Source organism: Myotis davidii, unplaced genomic scaffold (assembly GCF_000327345.1).
Source record: "Myotis davidii unplaced genomic scaffold, ASM32734v1 scaffold323, whole genome shotgun sequence".
In the NCBI taxonomy this organism is placed as follows: domain Eukaryota; kingdom Metazoa; phylum Chordata; class Mammalia; order Chiroptera; family Vespertilionidae; genus Myotis; species Myotis davidii.
In genome coordinates, this window is record NW_006295491.1 from 1,642,496 (window position 1) to 1,658,587 (window position 16,092).

Genomic DNA, 16,092 nt, shown 5'->3' on the forward strand with positions numbered 1-16,092 from the left:
GGATATAATATGCTCTTTACTCCTAGTTGTAGAATTTCCACTCAGCCAGCCCTCCTGTGGCTCTGGACGTTGTCCTTTCCCTGGATCAAGCTTAATTTGACTTGGTTGTTCCAGGCGGCAATCTCTGGTGTTAACCTATGCCGCCATCTTCGGTTCCTTCTACCAATTAGATTTTTAAGTTGAAGACTTTAATCACTCCAAAGATCACTCAAGGGATGAGAATTTCTCTAATAAGATGCATATTCATATGTGCATACAAAACTCACTGTATGTCCCTCACACCCGTTAACGGCATCTCTGGCTTTGAGGTCATGCCCTTGGCCTGTAGGCCTTGCTCATTGTCCTAGCACCAAGAAAGCCTTCAAGCTCTCAGCCGGAACTGTAAATGGTGTTCTCCCATTTTGCCCTCAGGTATAGCAAATGTGAGCTGGGAAAGAAACACTGAAGTTCATTACCTTTCACGATAGGGGCTGATATAATAGATTTCAAGGAAGTAGGAAATACACATGTTCCTCCATAGTTTGAAATTTCAGGGTGACCTACTAACTGTGATCACATGGGCGCTCCTTTGTAAGCTAAAGAAAAAGCAAACAGAGCTGCATGGGCCTAATTTTATTTTATTTTTTTAGTAGGAAAGGTGAGAATTTCCTGCCTAAACCAGATAGCCCCATAGCTGGTTTTACCTAATGGGGTCATGGGGTTGGGAGGAATTAGGGGGTATCCAGTCAAATGGCCATACTCTTGGGCTCTAAATCCAGAAAGGGGTTTTTCATTGAACTTTATTGTGGGAATCTCAAAGTTCAGAAGCCATCATAAGTGAGAACCAGCCTCATCCTCAGACATTGCCCATGCATCCTACTGCAGCCGTACGTGAAGTGTTTGCTGTTCCCAGAGCATGGCTTGTACTTGCAGGATACCTTCATGCCTGGTTGATGCCATTTCTTCTGCCTGGATTGCCTTAATGTCTGCTTGGCAAACTGCAGCTCCGTTCTTCAATGCTCACTTCTAAAGTTTTCATGAAGCCTTGAGTAATCACTCCTCAGGCAAAATCAACCACCACCTCTTCTGTGCTCTCATAGGCTGTGGTCACAATGTGCACAGTGTTTGCATTAGCATAACTTGGGGACTTGCCCTTTTTTGGTCTTTCTAACTAGGTTATGTTCTCTTTAAGGTCCAAGAGAGGCAAGAATTTGTCTTATTTATCTGTTTAACAGTGTGGCCTGGAGGTGGAGAAGACAGACTCTGGAACCACACTGACTAGTTGGCTTTTGCATTTCCTAGTTCTGTGACTTCTGTGTCAGCTTCCTCGTCTGTAAAATGGACGAATTCAAAACCTACCTCACAGAGTTGTGAGAAGTAGATGGATTCATCTATGAAAAGGGCTTAGAAAAAACAATCCCTGGCATATTGTATTAGCTTATTATTATTATCCCTTTTACATAATGTAGTGCTTGGCCCAACACATAGATTAGCTGCTCAATAAATGTTTGTTGAGTAAATGAAACAATGTTATAACTTATTTTAAAGAACACCTATTCTCAGAGATTAAAAAACAAAATTTTCACATATCCTTACTATAAATTGGCACATTCTGTTTAGTTTAAGTATGCTCTACTTTAAGAAAAAACAACATAGAGAGCTTAGCATTTTGAAGCAGTTGCTTATTACAAAATAAGTAAATAAATATATAGAGTTTGACTTGAATATTTTCTTTTACTATCCACTCCTTTAATATAGATACAGGTGGTTAACTGCTTAACACTTACATATTTCTTCAGACAAACTGAATGCTAATGATGACTGTCCACTGAATTCTACCCATTCATGTTTAACATCATAAGCAAGCCAATAAAAGGAGAATATTTAAATTCACAAAATCTGATTTAAATACATTTGTTTTCCAGGAAAAATAAAAGTTCCAGGGGACTTAAAAAATGCCCCAGGACTGTTATGGGGGAGGGCATGGATGATGTCCCCTCAGAGTTAGCAATAAACACATGGTTTCTTTCTTCACATATTCTTCTACACCAGAAAATAAGTCTTTAAATTTGACAACTGGCAATGACTTGGCCAACATTTTTAGGAAGAACGCTTCATCCATTTGGGAATTGGCTTTTTTCTTTGGGCCCGTCAGGTTCGTGTCCAGGAAAAGGGAAACGCAATGTAGCAACTCGATGTTCCATTGTCATTCTTCCTACACCTCCAGGCATTGCATTTGTTATTATTAAATGTCTTGGTGTGCTGTGTCTCTCTGAAAGAGCTGCAGGGGAAACAGCTGGCAGTAAACCATCACTTTAAACAGGCTGTGGCCACATGACACCTGGCTCTGCTCAGTAAATATCCAGAAAGAGGCTGTCTCCCTTGCTCACCGTTCAGCATGGAAACAAGATAAGCAAGCCAGTCCCCTGCTGGGCTCCTGCCCCCATCCTTGCACCCCAGCAATCCCACCATCCCATGCACAGGGTAGCTGCGGAAGAGGGGACATTGTCAGGCCAAGCGGGTGCAATGTAGGAACTGAAAGAGGAGGACAAAGTGGGTGGAAGGATGTGAAACGGAAGGGCGATGGGAGGGAAAATAGGAGCAAGTGAGGGTGAGGGGCTGTGTAAGAGCAATCTTTGCCTCCTGGGCGCAAGGGAGTAGGTGGCTATTAATAAAGAGATTTAGGCCAGGTGGAGTGGAGCGGGCAGAGCCTGATTGCTGAGGACAAGTAATTGGTCTTCCTCCCGGTTTAATGCTGTGCTCTGGTGTTCTCTCCCAGATGTTTCTCTGTTGCCATGGCGGCTGGGGCAGGGGTAATGGTCCTGGAGCAGGGGAGATGAGGCTGCAGAAAGCTTTTTGCTCTGTTTGAATACTGATTATAGGAGCTTCCCATTTGGTGCCTCTGGAGCACTTTGGTAATGGGGTTTTAAACTTTTCCATCATCTGCAGTGAGGGCTAGCTTTTACTCACCACAAAGCCTGCCGGCGCTCAGATTATAGAGATAAATCCATGCCTAGACAGTGGGGCTCCAGGGACACTTGCTCCCTGAGAAATTAGCAAGGGGGTGGGGAAGTGGGGGGGAGGGGAATTAAACAGGGAAGAGGGAGAGGGAATGACAAAACAGGCGATTTTTATGGTTCACCTGTAGTGGCTTTATTTAGAGTAAAAGCCCTTAAGGAAACAGTATGTAAATGTTAGATGAAAAAAATATATACTAGTACACACACACACACACACACACACACACATATACATACATATATGTGCATATATACATAAATATAAGATGTACATCTCCCCTTCCTCCAAAGTTTTAAGGAGTCAGGCCTCTGCAGGAATCTTCAGAATCCTATTTGGGGGGCAGCGGGTGGGAATCAGGAGGACATAACCTACAGCCCCTGGAAGGTAAGCAGTGATGGCATGAAACTTACATCTGTGCCCAGCTTTCCTGGATTAGCAATGCCATTCAAGCTTGCCAACCCACAGAAAATTACAGCAGCTCCCAGCTGCAGCCAGGAGCTCAGTTCCAAGTGCCTGCAGGTTATGTCCCCTCACTGGGGACCTGCATTTCTGCAGACCAGACAAAATGAGGCCTCTGACTGCCAAGGATTAGGAACATCCACCTCTACAAAGTGGTTTGTTCCTTCATGGTTTTCACATCATAAAAGGTGCAGCAGGCCTGTGCTATCCACTTGCTTGACATCATAGCCTCATTTCTCTGGGTGCGTTGATCCTGATCCTCTTGCCAAACAAAACACAACCTGCGCTGGGACACTGGGCTCTGATTCCTGCCACATGTTCATTTGGAGTCTGATCTGCATGCATCAGAGCAAACGGTTGCAAACGGCTGTCTGACTCTTACCTCAACCAGGGAAAGGCAGGGAAAACCAGGGAAAGGCAGGGAAAACCAGACTTGTTGGAAGCAGGCAAGCAGTAGAGCTGTTTTGCAAACTGTGGTCTGACCCTTACCTCAACCAACAGCAGGGAACAGCAGACTTGTTGGAAGTTTCACTATTTGATAATGTTAAGTCCAAAACACCAGCCATGAATTTAACCCCAGCGCTGGACAAAATCCAGATTAAGGTCTGTTCATCTATTCAGTAAATGAGTACTGTGTGTTTCCCAGGTTGTGCACTGGATGGGTGGGAGGTGAGGGGCGCTATGACAACACAATCTCTGCCCTTTGGGAGCAATGGTCTATTGGAAAAAACCGATGGGAAAGAATTAAACAGATGAATCGATCAGTGACAAATTGGGGCCAATGCTATGAAGCAAGCAAGCAAAGTGTTCAGCTGGGGAACAGTTGGGAAGATGGGCCCCACTTCAGGTAGAGAGTTGGAGGAGGCCTACCTGAGGAAAGTGTGTAAGTGAGGTTAGAAGTGAGGGTTCCAGTCATGCAAAGAGCAGGTGCCAGGGTTCTTCCGAGAGGAGCTCTGGAGGGAGTCCCCACATCCTACTCTGGGTCAAAGGGACAATCACAGTGTTGGGTTTAGTGTGTCACAAGTAGATGAAAAGCAGTGCTTTGAACGGGGACATTTCGGGGCAAGGGGCTCTCTTGTAAGACCCTTTTCCATCCCCCTCACCACTGTTTGTCCTCTTTGTGTGGAGAAAACAAAGAGGGATGAACATCTGAGCTGAAGTGAGTGCACTCGGAGCACCTCCCATCTAAAAGAAAACAGATTTCCAATGGAATGGGACTTCATTTCAATATGGCACTGGACACACGACACACATTTGATTTAGAGCAGCAGTTCTCAACCTGTGGGTCGCGACCCCTTTGGGGGTCTAACTACCCTTTCACAGGAGTTGCCTAAGACCATCGGAAAACACATAGATAATTACATATTGTTTTTGTGATTAATCACTATGCTTTAATTATGTTCAATTTGTAACAATGAAAATACATCCTGCATATCAGATGTTTACATTATGATTCATAACAGTAGTAAAATTACAGTTATGAAGTAGCAACGAAAATAATTTTATGGTTGGGGGTCACCACAACATGAGGAACTGTGTTAAAGGGTCACAGCATTAGGAAGGTTGAGAAAAACTGATTTAGAGGTTAATTATTGCTCCTTTAAAAACGCAATTTACTTAAGGCCATTTTGTTCTCTTTGTGCAGCAAATTTCAGCTGTTGTTGAAATAAAAAGCTGTTCCGGACAAACAAAGCCAGCATGACCTTTATGTTTATTCTCTTCTAGATGAACTGGGAGGCGACAACCTGAAAGTGTAAGTCTTCCCCACTCCCTCCGGTCCAGCTCAGTGTGAACCAGGACGGTCCGGAGGGGAGCAAATTACAAGAGTTTTTGTTCCTTGTGGGAAGCTTTGCTTCCTGAGCCCCAGAAAACAGCCTGTCGTGGTCTACAGCCTTTGGAAGGATGTCCCTGTCCTCAAACCTAAACCTAGAAGGGGATCTGGGCGGAGGACAGGGTCCTCTGTTTAGAAAACAATCTTTTTCTGACTCCCGCTGCCAATTCCAAATGATCGTAAATATTCTGACGCTGGGTGGTTTTCAAAGAATTTTGCTTCATTTATTTGGATGAAAATTTTTATCACCAGGAAAGATACTTCAGCTGGCATTAAGGAAGGCGATCCCTGGTAGAAGGAAGAGGGGAGAGGGAGAAAGATCGGAGGGAGGGGGGAAGTAGAAGATTTACCACGGGAGAATGTTCTAGAGCGATGCCCACATCCTCCTCCAGCCTCCACCCCAACCACCAAACACCGCAGCCTTACTCGGACACTGGGCTTAGCCCCTATTCAAGGTGTAACACGTTGGCAGCTGTTCAGAGTTGGTGATCCCCTCCGCCTCCCCACCTCCATTAACCAGGGGCTTCTTTCTCCGAACTGGGTGCCCTAAACCTCTAAACCCTGGCAAGTGTGGGCAGTGGATGTCTGAAAGGAACTGCTCACTTTCTCCAAAACAGAAAAGCATGGGAATTGAAGGGAGAGGTGATGCAAGCAATTCGTTGACTGTAGCCTCTTGACTTGGGGGCAGTGATCAAAAACACCAAAGAAAGGGAAGTGAAATTGAGCAAGGTGAAATTGCTAAATGTGGCAACTCCCTGGAGGAGTTGTGTGCTCCGCTGTGTGCCTTCCTGGAAGCGGAGTCTCCGGTTCCCTTTTACCCCCCTTCCAGGATCAGTGGTAGGTCAAGCTTGTTGTTCTTATTTTCTCCCTATTAGAGTTTAGTACATTTGAACAGGGCACACACTTAGCCTACCCTGGAGTGTAAGGCACTGAATCAAGTTCCTCTTCCTCACAGTCAACATGCTAGACTCCCCCACAGAAATTCAGCCCACCATACCTTTCTTTCTTTCAACAAGCTTTTTGGTCTCTTTCTAGCCCTATTTTTGAGGAAGATACACCCTCTGTAATGGAAATAGAGATGGAAGAGCTTGATAAGTGGATGAGCATGCATAGAAATGGTATGTGGGAACCTTGCTTTTCTGTCCTCTACTCACAGAAGGCTGCAACAGCTTTGTCAATCCCCCATAAATCCTGGAGTGGAACCGCGTGAGCCCAGTCCACACACACTCTGGTACACACAGATAACACACTTGGGTCTGACCGCCCTTAAGTATTCAGTTTAATAACCGCATCGTTGCCGTTTGTTTTTATTTTTGTACAAGTTTTTCAAATGATCTTTTTCAAGAAGAAAATGGTCTTTTTTTCAAGCAAGGAAGTCGGAGTCCAAATTATCTGGAAAAAGTTAGCTTTTGGCCTCACCTTATATTTAGAGGTTTATGATTTTGATCTGTACCTGGTTATAAACTTTGTCAAATATAGTTGACAGGTCGGTGCTGTCCAATACAATAGACACTAGCCATATGTGGTTTACTGAGATTAAAATTTTAAAAGTAAAATTTTAAATACTGTTCCTCAGTCACTCTAGCCACATTCTGAGTACTCAGTAGCTACTTGTGGCTAGTGGCCACTACAGTGAAAGTCTAGAACATTCCCATCACTGTAAAGAAAGCTGCTAACCTAAATAGTAATATAAATGTCCCCATATAACCTAATTTCCAATTGATATCTGGCAGTAATTGCAGTATATCTTCCTTAGTTTTCACTAAATATTTGGACTTAAAAATAATGACAGCTGTTTTTCTAATTTCTTTAAAAAATCAATAAATTATTTTTAATGCTCAGCCTAAATTAATAAAATCCACTATTTATACTGTCATGTCATTTGTATTTTTAACACTTACCATAAAAAATTCCCCGGGGTCTGTCAGATTCAACAATCTACAATGGAGTCTATATAACTTAAAGATTTGTTATTAGAATTATTGTACCAGAGGCTTATCAAGACCAGTTTTCCAAAAGATTAGAACCACTTAACTAACTTGCACAATCGTGAACAGTTTGTCGTAATCCAATATTGAGGATTGAATGGCTCTGGAAAGCTTGTGAGGAAAGGAAACAATCCTTAAAGTAGATTCATTTTGTTGTTTTTAGTTTATAAAAGTAAAATACATACACAGTAGAATTTAGACAATTCAAAAAAAAAAGTGGAATGAAAAAGAATCCCACCACTCAAAGACAACATCTCTTAAAATTTTGGTGTACTCCCTTTTGTTCCTGAGATCTCTTAAATACAAAACCATGATCCTAGTACGCTGACTAAAAGCATAAAATAGGGGAAAGGCATTTCTATTCGACACTAAATCAGTTATTTTGACACATAGGTAATGGGCCCAATAGTTCTTTATTTCCCTTAAAAATGGCAGTGGTGTAACAGAATTCTGATGACTTTAAGGTTAGCTGCTCCCCACTTTACCTGCTTCTTTCTGATGGTGCATCCTGATTGGAGTCATTCTCCCGGCACATCAGGACCTCAGGTGAAGCCGTTTTATTCCAGCGTGTATCCTGAATCATGCAGATTCAGGCTTTTGGGGCCACGGTGGGGTTCTGCAGAGACTGAATGACCGAGCCACCATTATCTGTGCCCTTTCCAACAGGGCCAGGAGCACACTGAGGTCTTGTATCTGTGCTTCAGTGCTCTGTCCATTTCAAGAGCCTGGCCACCATTAATCTCCGAACCTCTGCAACTCCCTGGTGAGGCCATTTCTGCACACACAGACTGGGGAATTGTGAAGTTTAACTGTGTGAGTCTTGTGGATAGAAAATAGAATTTCAGTGACTAACAATGCGTTTACTTTCATTCTGTCCTAGCCGACAGTGAATGTTTACCTACTTTAAAAGAAGAAAAGGAATCAAACCACAACCCAAGGTACTTCTAATTTCTGCCATACATTCCATGTGCATACCGGGAGGGGATTGGAGACCACAGCAGAGCACGTTTGCTCACCTTCTCTGTGCCTGTACGTTTTATGTGACAGTTTCCATGGCTGCATATGTGTGTAGTGTGAAGAAAAGGAAGTGTGAGTTTGGGAAAATAGAAAGCCACAAAGTAAATAGTTACTCTTTATCTTTAGAAATAATTTAGCGTTGACATTTTTTTGCCCTTCTAAAGAGACACTGACTTTTAAGTCCGCTTCTGTTTTAGTTGTAAAACTCTCTGATTATAACAAACTGTAGGTTTGTTTCTCTTGGATAAGTAGATGTTCAGTAAGGAAAATAGAGGGATAGTCTCAAAGGGGGTAGCTGAAAAAAGGAGTGAGTAAAATGAACAGGGAAGAAGGGAGGGAGGGAGGGAGGAAGAGAGGGACGGAGGGAGGGAGGGATTATTACCTGGATGGGATTATTACATGAGAGAAATTAAAGGAGAATTAAAAAGAAAACATTTCGTTCCACCACTAGGTGGCTCTGCTTGATAGAAAATTCTAGTGCATGGGGCTTGGGTGTCTTAGCATTCCACCATCTCATTTAAATTATATTATCTTTTGTGAGGATAGAAATGACCATGTTTGAGGTGTTTTGATAAGAGAATTGTCTGGTCAGGACGTGGGAAGTGCTCACAGGAAACAGGACTGACCGTTTCAGGCAGGGACCTCTGCACAGAGCGCTGCTGTGATTTGGAGGCACCGCACCGTTGGCAGAGGTGGCTTGAGAAGACCAACGAGCAGAGAACTTGACTGAGCCCATGACTGAGACATTACACTTGTGTCAGAATAAACAGAATAAACGTTCAGAGCAGGATAAATAGCACCCACCTTCGCTCCCTCTGTGCTGACCAGAGATCCTGTGCCAATCGCCCTGAATGCCTCCAGAGTGCAGTCACTTACCATTGGGGCCCCAGGTCAGAGCATTGCAGGACAAGACTGATGGTTGGATCAATCAGATGTTTGTCTTTTGGAGTCTTATTCTACACCTTCCCTAAACCTTACCGAAGAAGTCACTATTCTATATCTGTCCCCACAACAAACCACCACAATCTTTCTGAGGCAACCTCTGCTCTATATATCTTATGGCAGATGTTACCTGTTGTTACCTCACCAGGTATTTGCATGTTAAAATGTATTGCTGCTTCAGAAAAGATTCTGTCTTATCTAAATGAGACACCAGATATTAATAAACAGATAAATGAAAAAATGCTAGGGGGAGTATCACAAAGAAAATACATAGGAGTATTTCCCCTGCATTTTTATCTTACCTAAAAGTGAGCCACTAGGTAAGTCCAGTATAGGGCTCAAGTCATTACCCCCCAAACTCCCCGTTGGCTTTTACCAACATGAGTCACCTTTCCTCTACCATTTAAGCAGTTACAGGTGACTCTAATGCTTCAGAAAGTATATCATAGTCACTGAGGCTTGACCTCAGTGGAAAACACACTTCCCCCTCCTCCTGCTAACGATGACTTCTAGACTCTGTTTGCAGAGTTCAGCCCTTCTTGATGCTGGAAAGTCAGCCTGACATAGAAGCTGTTATATACTATCTTCTGTGCTTTTGGGAAAAGGGGGTCCATCTGGTCACCCTCCTAAACTTAATGCTTCACTTTGTGTGCGGAAACTTCGACCCTTCAACCTTCTCTTGTTAGGGTTCATACTCGCAGATCTTTCTGAACTTTCCCCACATATCCCATTGGCCAGCCCTGTCCTCATTGCAGGGACATTTCCGCCTGGGCTGTGGAATTTAAAAGTTTGCATAGGATTTAAATAAGGGCCAGAGATGTACAAAGTATATGGGGAATTTGTATTATAATTTTCATGTTTCCAAAAATTTCAATAGGAAAAGACAAAGGAATTGTAGGGGAGGCAGAGTTCTAGATTCTCATTTCTCCCATTATCACCTTCTACTGCAAGTCATACTTGTTATGTGCCAGGCATTGTCTGAGGTATTGGGAACAGTGTCAGTGGAATAGTGTCCAAGGGGTGGGGCTGGGTGGTGGGAGAGGTCTGCCTTAGAGTTGGAGAGATTTCATCACTGACATTGTTAAGCATTGCCAGCTCATGGTGATAACAAAGAACAGACCCAATAAGTTGGTTTTATTGTTGTTTAAATTTTCTAAAGAATGCACTCCCTCATTGTCTACCCTACCCTCACAACACCTTCCTGAGTGCCACTAGATAGTGATAAAAGCAAGAAAGGTAGAGTCCTTTTTATTTTGGTGCTTACAGGCTAGCCAGCCTCTTCCTTCTTCCCAAGGCCTTTATATTTAGACAATTTCCTGAAAGCTTGGTGTTTTTATCTCTACAAGCTTAGAACAACCATAGAAAAGAAATTGCAAATATTGGCCAAGTGCCCATCTTCTTTCCCTGTATGCCTGTTGGCCACAGTAGCATCATCTATATATATATAAAAAAACAGTGACCAGACACTGTAACTACCAGAACGACTGGTCACTATGATGCCCACTGCAGCCAGCGAACCGGCCTGATCAGGGGGTGGAGCCAGCTGGCCAAACTCCTACAGCCCCTCCCCCCAGCTGGCCTGGCCCTGATTGGGCCCCAATTGGGGTGGGCCCGCTGAATCCTCCCGGTCCTGATCCACAGATTGGGGCTGGGCAAGCTGGACACCACCTGTGCATGAATTCGTGCACTGGGCCTCTAGTTGGAAAAGATTAGGGGGAAAATTAGATTAGGTACCCTCCAAGTGGATTTATAATTTTGTAAGTACAGTAATAACAACAAGACATTTGTATAGATAGTATTTTCTATATGTCCAATGCTTAGGTGTTTTTTGTTTTTTTTGTTAATCCTCACCCAAGGATATATTTTCCATTGATTTTTAGGGAGAGTGAAAGGTGGGGAGAGATAGGGAGAGAGAGAGAGAGAGAGAGAGAGACATGGATGTGAAAGAGACGAATGGATTGATTGTCTCCCACACATGTCCCAAAAGGGGGCTGGACTAGAACCTGCAACCCAGGTATGTGCCCTTGATCAGGAATTGAACCTGAAACCCTTCGGCCAATGCTCTAACCACTGAGTAGGATAGCCCAGGGCAAGATAACTATTGTTTATTGATTCATGTCTGAATGCAATGACATTAGAAAAATGAATCACTTCAATATTTTTCAGAAAAATCCAGGTTAGTTTAATATATTTTTTATTCCTTCCTGTTTCTTCACTTCTCTTTGTCTTTTTTTTTTTGAGAAAGTACAATTGTTGATGTAATTTTTCAAAATACATTTATTGAGCACCTAATATGTGTCTGGCACTGTCTACATCATGCCAAGACAACCAGTTAAAAATGAAATAATTCATCTGCATAAACCTGCAACTCAGAGAGGTTAATTGACTTGTCCAAGTTTACACAATCAGTTTATGATAAAGGTTAATCTAGAAAAGAGTTTCTTTTAAAACTGCATTTTTCCTTTTTTTATTAGTTAAAATAAGAGATATTCCATAAATTAAAAGACAAATTGGAGACAAAAAAACAACAATAACCTTAGCAGCAAGAAAGCCAGCCACCATGAAACTAATACATGAAAGGATTTGGCAGATGATATGCTCATCATGTAGTGCAGTCGTTGACAAGACCTGAACCATTAATTGCAAGACAACAGGCTTTTTGCATGAACTGTTTCGGCCTCTCCACTCAAGTAAATCTCTGTGGCCACTTCCAATTATTTTCTTCGTTTATGTTCTCTTTCCTCTTTTTCTCTGTAGTCCATCAAAAGTCCTAAGTCAAGAAGGATTGAATATTAAGTGTATTAAGTGCCAACTGGCTTCCCTTAAATCTAAGCTAAATATTATGAGGGATAGAATGGGACAGTTTACAATCCTACAAGATGATAACCTCAAGTAACACTGTTAAAATGCAGGTGTGTGGGGAGGGGGGTGGGATGATGTACTAAGTTTAATAAACCACAGCATTGCTTGAACAGTGGCCCAGATTAAGTCTACACTATGAGCATGATCTATGTGCTCTGGACTAATTCTAGGCCTGACTCTGATGTTAGCCAGATGCGTGACCTCTGTAATTTCACCCGGACCAGGCCTCTTTCGGGAAGGAGATGGGACATTATATTGATGCAGAGAAAGGGAGCATGATCTAATTGTTACGTGACTTTGTGCTAAACTGGACTCTGCACTTTCCAAAAACCAAGTTAGAGAGCATCCTATCGCAAGAAAGGTTTAGCGTAGGTTTATTGTCATCTTTGGAGAGAGGGGAACATTAACTGTGATCATAAAGAGGGATTGTTACACGATGAACTGATCAGAACAAAGATGGCTTATCTGATCCTGACAGCAACAAAGGGGCAGTTATGAAACAAGGTGTCAGAGCTGCATCTGTCCTTATTTAACTGGTAGCGTTCCAATTAAGTGCTTTCTTAAAAATGATTAGATGATGCTTTTTAACCATTCAATTTGTTTTTCTAGTTTGTAGGCTTGTTACTACACAGGCTTTGGGGAAAGCTGTCCCATATTCTTAAAATATCTATTTACACTCCAAGAAAAATTACTCACTAATGTTACCGTCATAAATAAGTTACTAAGACCTAACCAATTAACATCAAGGCAAGCAATAGAGGTCTGAAGCAAGATCACTTATTTGTTGCAATTCTGGGGCAGCTTGCCAAGATATTTTTAACAGGGAACTCTAGAATCTGCCAGAGTTTAAAACGTCTGGGCTTATTTGATTATTTCACAGAGATGATAAATAGCCACAAAGACAGCAGGAAGCACATCTAACTAAATGAAGGAATGCGTGAGAGGGAGAACGCCTCCAGGCTCAGACAGCAGGCCAGATCCCAGGTTGTTGACTTAGTAACAGGCTGTGGAACCACTGCTGAAAGTTTGCGTGTGAGAGTTGCGACACTGGGAATGACACGATGCCCCACAGCTGAAGCAACTGGTACCCACATTGGGACTGTCCCATGTCGTGGGGTCTGTCACAGTTTTCAGGGTCCGCAGAGCTGTCGTAGGAAGCGCCATGCGTGAACTCCTGAGCTCTTTGGTGCTTTAAGTAAGTGAGTTCTGGTTGGTGGGCAGGGTCACACACTAAGCCTTCAAAATGCTTGTAGAGTGTTCTAAAGAAACCACATTTAAGCACATTCTGCTCAGAAATCGAGAGATTGTTCCAGAAGGTGGTTTCTTAAAGCCTTTGGATATTTGAAGCAATGTTCCAGCTCCTGTTTCACAGACAAATATTTGCTATTGTAGAATCTTCAAAATAAGAATAGCACGCAGTCTATGGCCATACCACCCCAAACACACCCCATCTTGTTTGATCTCTGAAGCTAAGCCGGGTCGGGCCTGGTTAAAACTTGGATAGGAGACTGCCTGGGAATACCAAGTGCTATCGGCTTAAAAACTAATAATAATAACATGCATTCAAGTGCCTGTATGTTAGGTCAGGGGTATAGTACTTTACCTACATTTTCTCATATATTCTTTTTTTAAAAATTTATCTTTATTGTTGAAAGTATTACAGATGTCCCTGTTTTTCCCCTTTGACCCCCTCCACCGCCCACCCCTCTCTCTTCAACCAGGCCTTCACCACACTATTGCCTGTGTTCATAGATTATGCATATAATATACACATACAAATTCTTTGGTTAATTTCTTCCCATTACCCCCTCTCCCCCCCTTCCCTTCCCTCTGAGAGTCTCATTTATTCTTTACAACAACCCTATAAGGTATATGGTATGTTTTGCAGATGAGATGAGAACAGAAAACTGAGGCTAAGAAAGGCTAACTTGCCCAAGGTCACACAACAAGGAAGTGGCTGAGCCCTGGTTCAAGATCTGGCCATTGGATCCTGTGCTCTATCTACTAGGCTAAAAAGCCACTGTTAGCACATCCAGCATTCATACTATCATAAAAGCAACACAAGATGTGAAATACCCAGGCATAAACATAACCAAAAAATGCATGGGATAACATAAAAAGAAATTGTTCAAATTTTAATTAAAAATTGTTAAATAAATGGAGAGACATACTGTGTTTCTGAGTGAAAGGATTTTCATTTTAAATCATTTTAAAATCAACCCTGTCTCTTAAAGATCCCAATGAACATTTGATCTGGAAGAATCACTGTGCATAAATAGCCAGGACAATTCTAAAAGAAGGAAAAAGTAATTGTGAGATAGTGGGGAGGGGCCAGGATTTGCAGGGAACATGCTCCAATAATTACAGCTATGTACACACAGAACCAAATAAGAATTATTAATGGAATCGAATTTAATAACAATAAAATAGCCTCAAGTATATGTAAATCTCTAATATATTATAAATGTAGTATTTCACAGCAAGTGGATAATTTAATAAATAGTCTTTGGACAACTAACATTTGGCAGGGAAACTTAAAACCCTACCTCACACTTTATTTATTTTTAATATATTTTTATTGATTTCAGAGAGGACGGGAGAGGGAGAGAGAGATAGAAACATCAGTGATGACAGAGAATCATTGATTGGCTGCCTCCTGCATGCCTCACACTGGGGATCCAGCCCACAACCCAGGAATGTGCCCTTGACTGGAATCGAACCTGGACCCTTCAGTCTGCAGGCCAACACTCTATCCACTGAGCCAAACCAGCTAGGGCCCTACCTCACACTTTAAATAGACCCCAGATAAATTTCAATATTAAAGATAAAGAAAAAATATAGAAAAATTATAGGTAAATATCAATTATAATTTTAAGGTAGAGACTAGTTTCAAAGCATGACACAAAATCACAAGATCATATCAGGAAATGATAGCCTTAACTACATTAAAAACTCAAATTTTCTGTACTTTAAAAACCACCATATATAAAATTAGAAGGAAAATGACAAACTGGAGAAAGTGCTTGTTCATGATGAATAAAAACTATTATTATTAATACACAAACTAATAAAAAAGAGAGTTGATCCATTTTAAATATGAGCAAAGTATCAATAAGCAATTCAGAAAAAGAAATTAAATGACCAATAGAGCTTTGAAAAAAAATGTTTATTCTTTCTAGAAATAAATAATAATGAAAGAAAAACTAAAGGTAAATACTGTACTATTTTCACCTATTAGATTTACCAAAACAGTAAAAATAATAAAATCCAGTACTGGAGAGGATGTGGGGGAAAGCATATTTCCCTAAAGGAAAGTGTTGAGAGAAGGTAAATTATACAGCAGGCTAGTCAAGCTTTAAAATTGCAAATATTTTAAACTAGCAATTCTTCTTCTAGATATTTATGCAAAGCTTAATAATTGAATGTGTGCAGCAATTTTATAATAAATAAAAACTAAAAATTGGAAAAAGCCAAAATGTTTAACAATAAACCTATGGGTTAAAAAAGACATATTTGGGGGTCTAGTGATAATGGAATTCTCTGTAGCCACTGAAAAGATATTTTATATTTATTAGCAAGAAAAGATGCCTACATGTGAATCAGAGTGAGGAAAGCAGATTATCACACACTATGCACAATATGATCCCATTTTTGTACAAAAAGAACATATATCATTATCACAGAAAAAATGTTTGGAAGAGTAAATAGCAAAATGTTAAGTGTAGTGAGCTTGTTAATATTTTTGTTTTGCTTATTTGTACTTTTTATTTTTTCAACTATGAATATGGATTGGTGTTATCCTATCTAATAGAAAAGTAATATGCAAATTGACCATCACTCCAACACACAAGATGGCCACCCTCATGTGGTCAAAGATGGCTGTCCCCATGTGGACACAAGATGGCCAGCAGGGGAGGGCAGTTAGGGGTGACCAGGCCAGAAGAGGAGGGCAGTTGGGGACAACCAGGCCTGCAGGGAAGGGAAGCTAGAGGT

At 41.6% G+C, this 16,092-nt stretch overlaps 1 protein-coding gene across 1 annotated transcript in view; it reads left to right on the forward strand.

Annotated features, from left to right (window-relative positions):
* The window catches only part of TMEM154 (transmembrane protein 154), a 39,706-nt gene that overhangs the window by 20,756 nt on the left and 2,858 nt on the right, over window positions 1–16,092 (forward strand). The window contains exons 4-6 of the mRNA XM_006770150.2: window positions 5,185–5,212; window positions 6,326–6,408; window positions 8,159–8,216. Of these exons, the coding sequence (XP_006770213.2) occupies window positions 5,185–5,212; window positions 6,326–6,408; window positions 8,159–8,216 (169 nt within the window). The remainder of the gene's footprint in view (window positions 1–5,184; window positions 5,213–6,325; window positions 6,409–8,158; window positions 8,217–16,092) is intronic.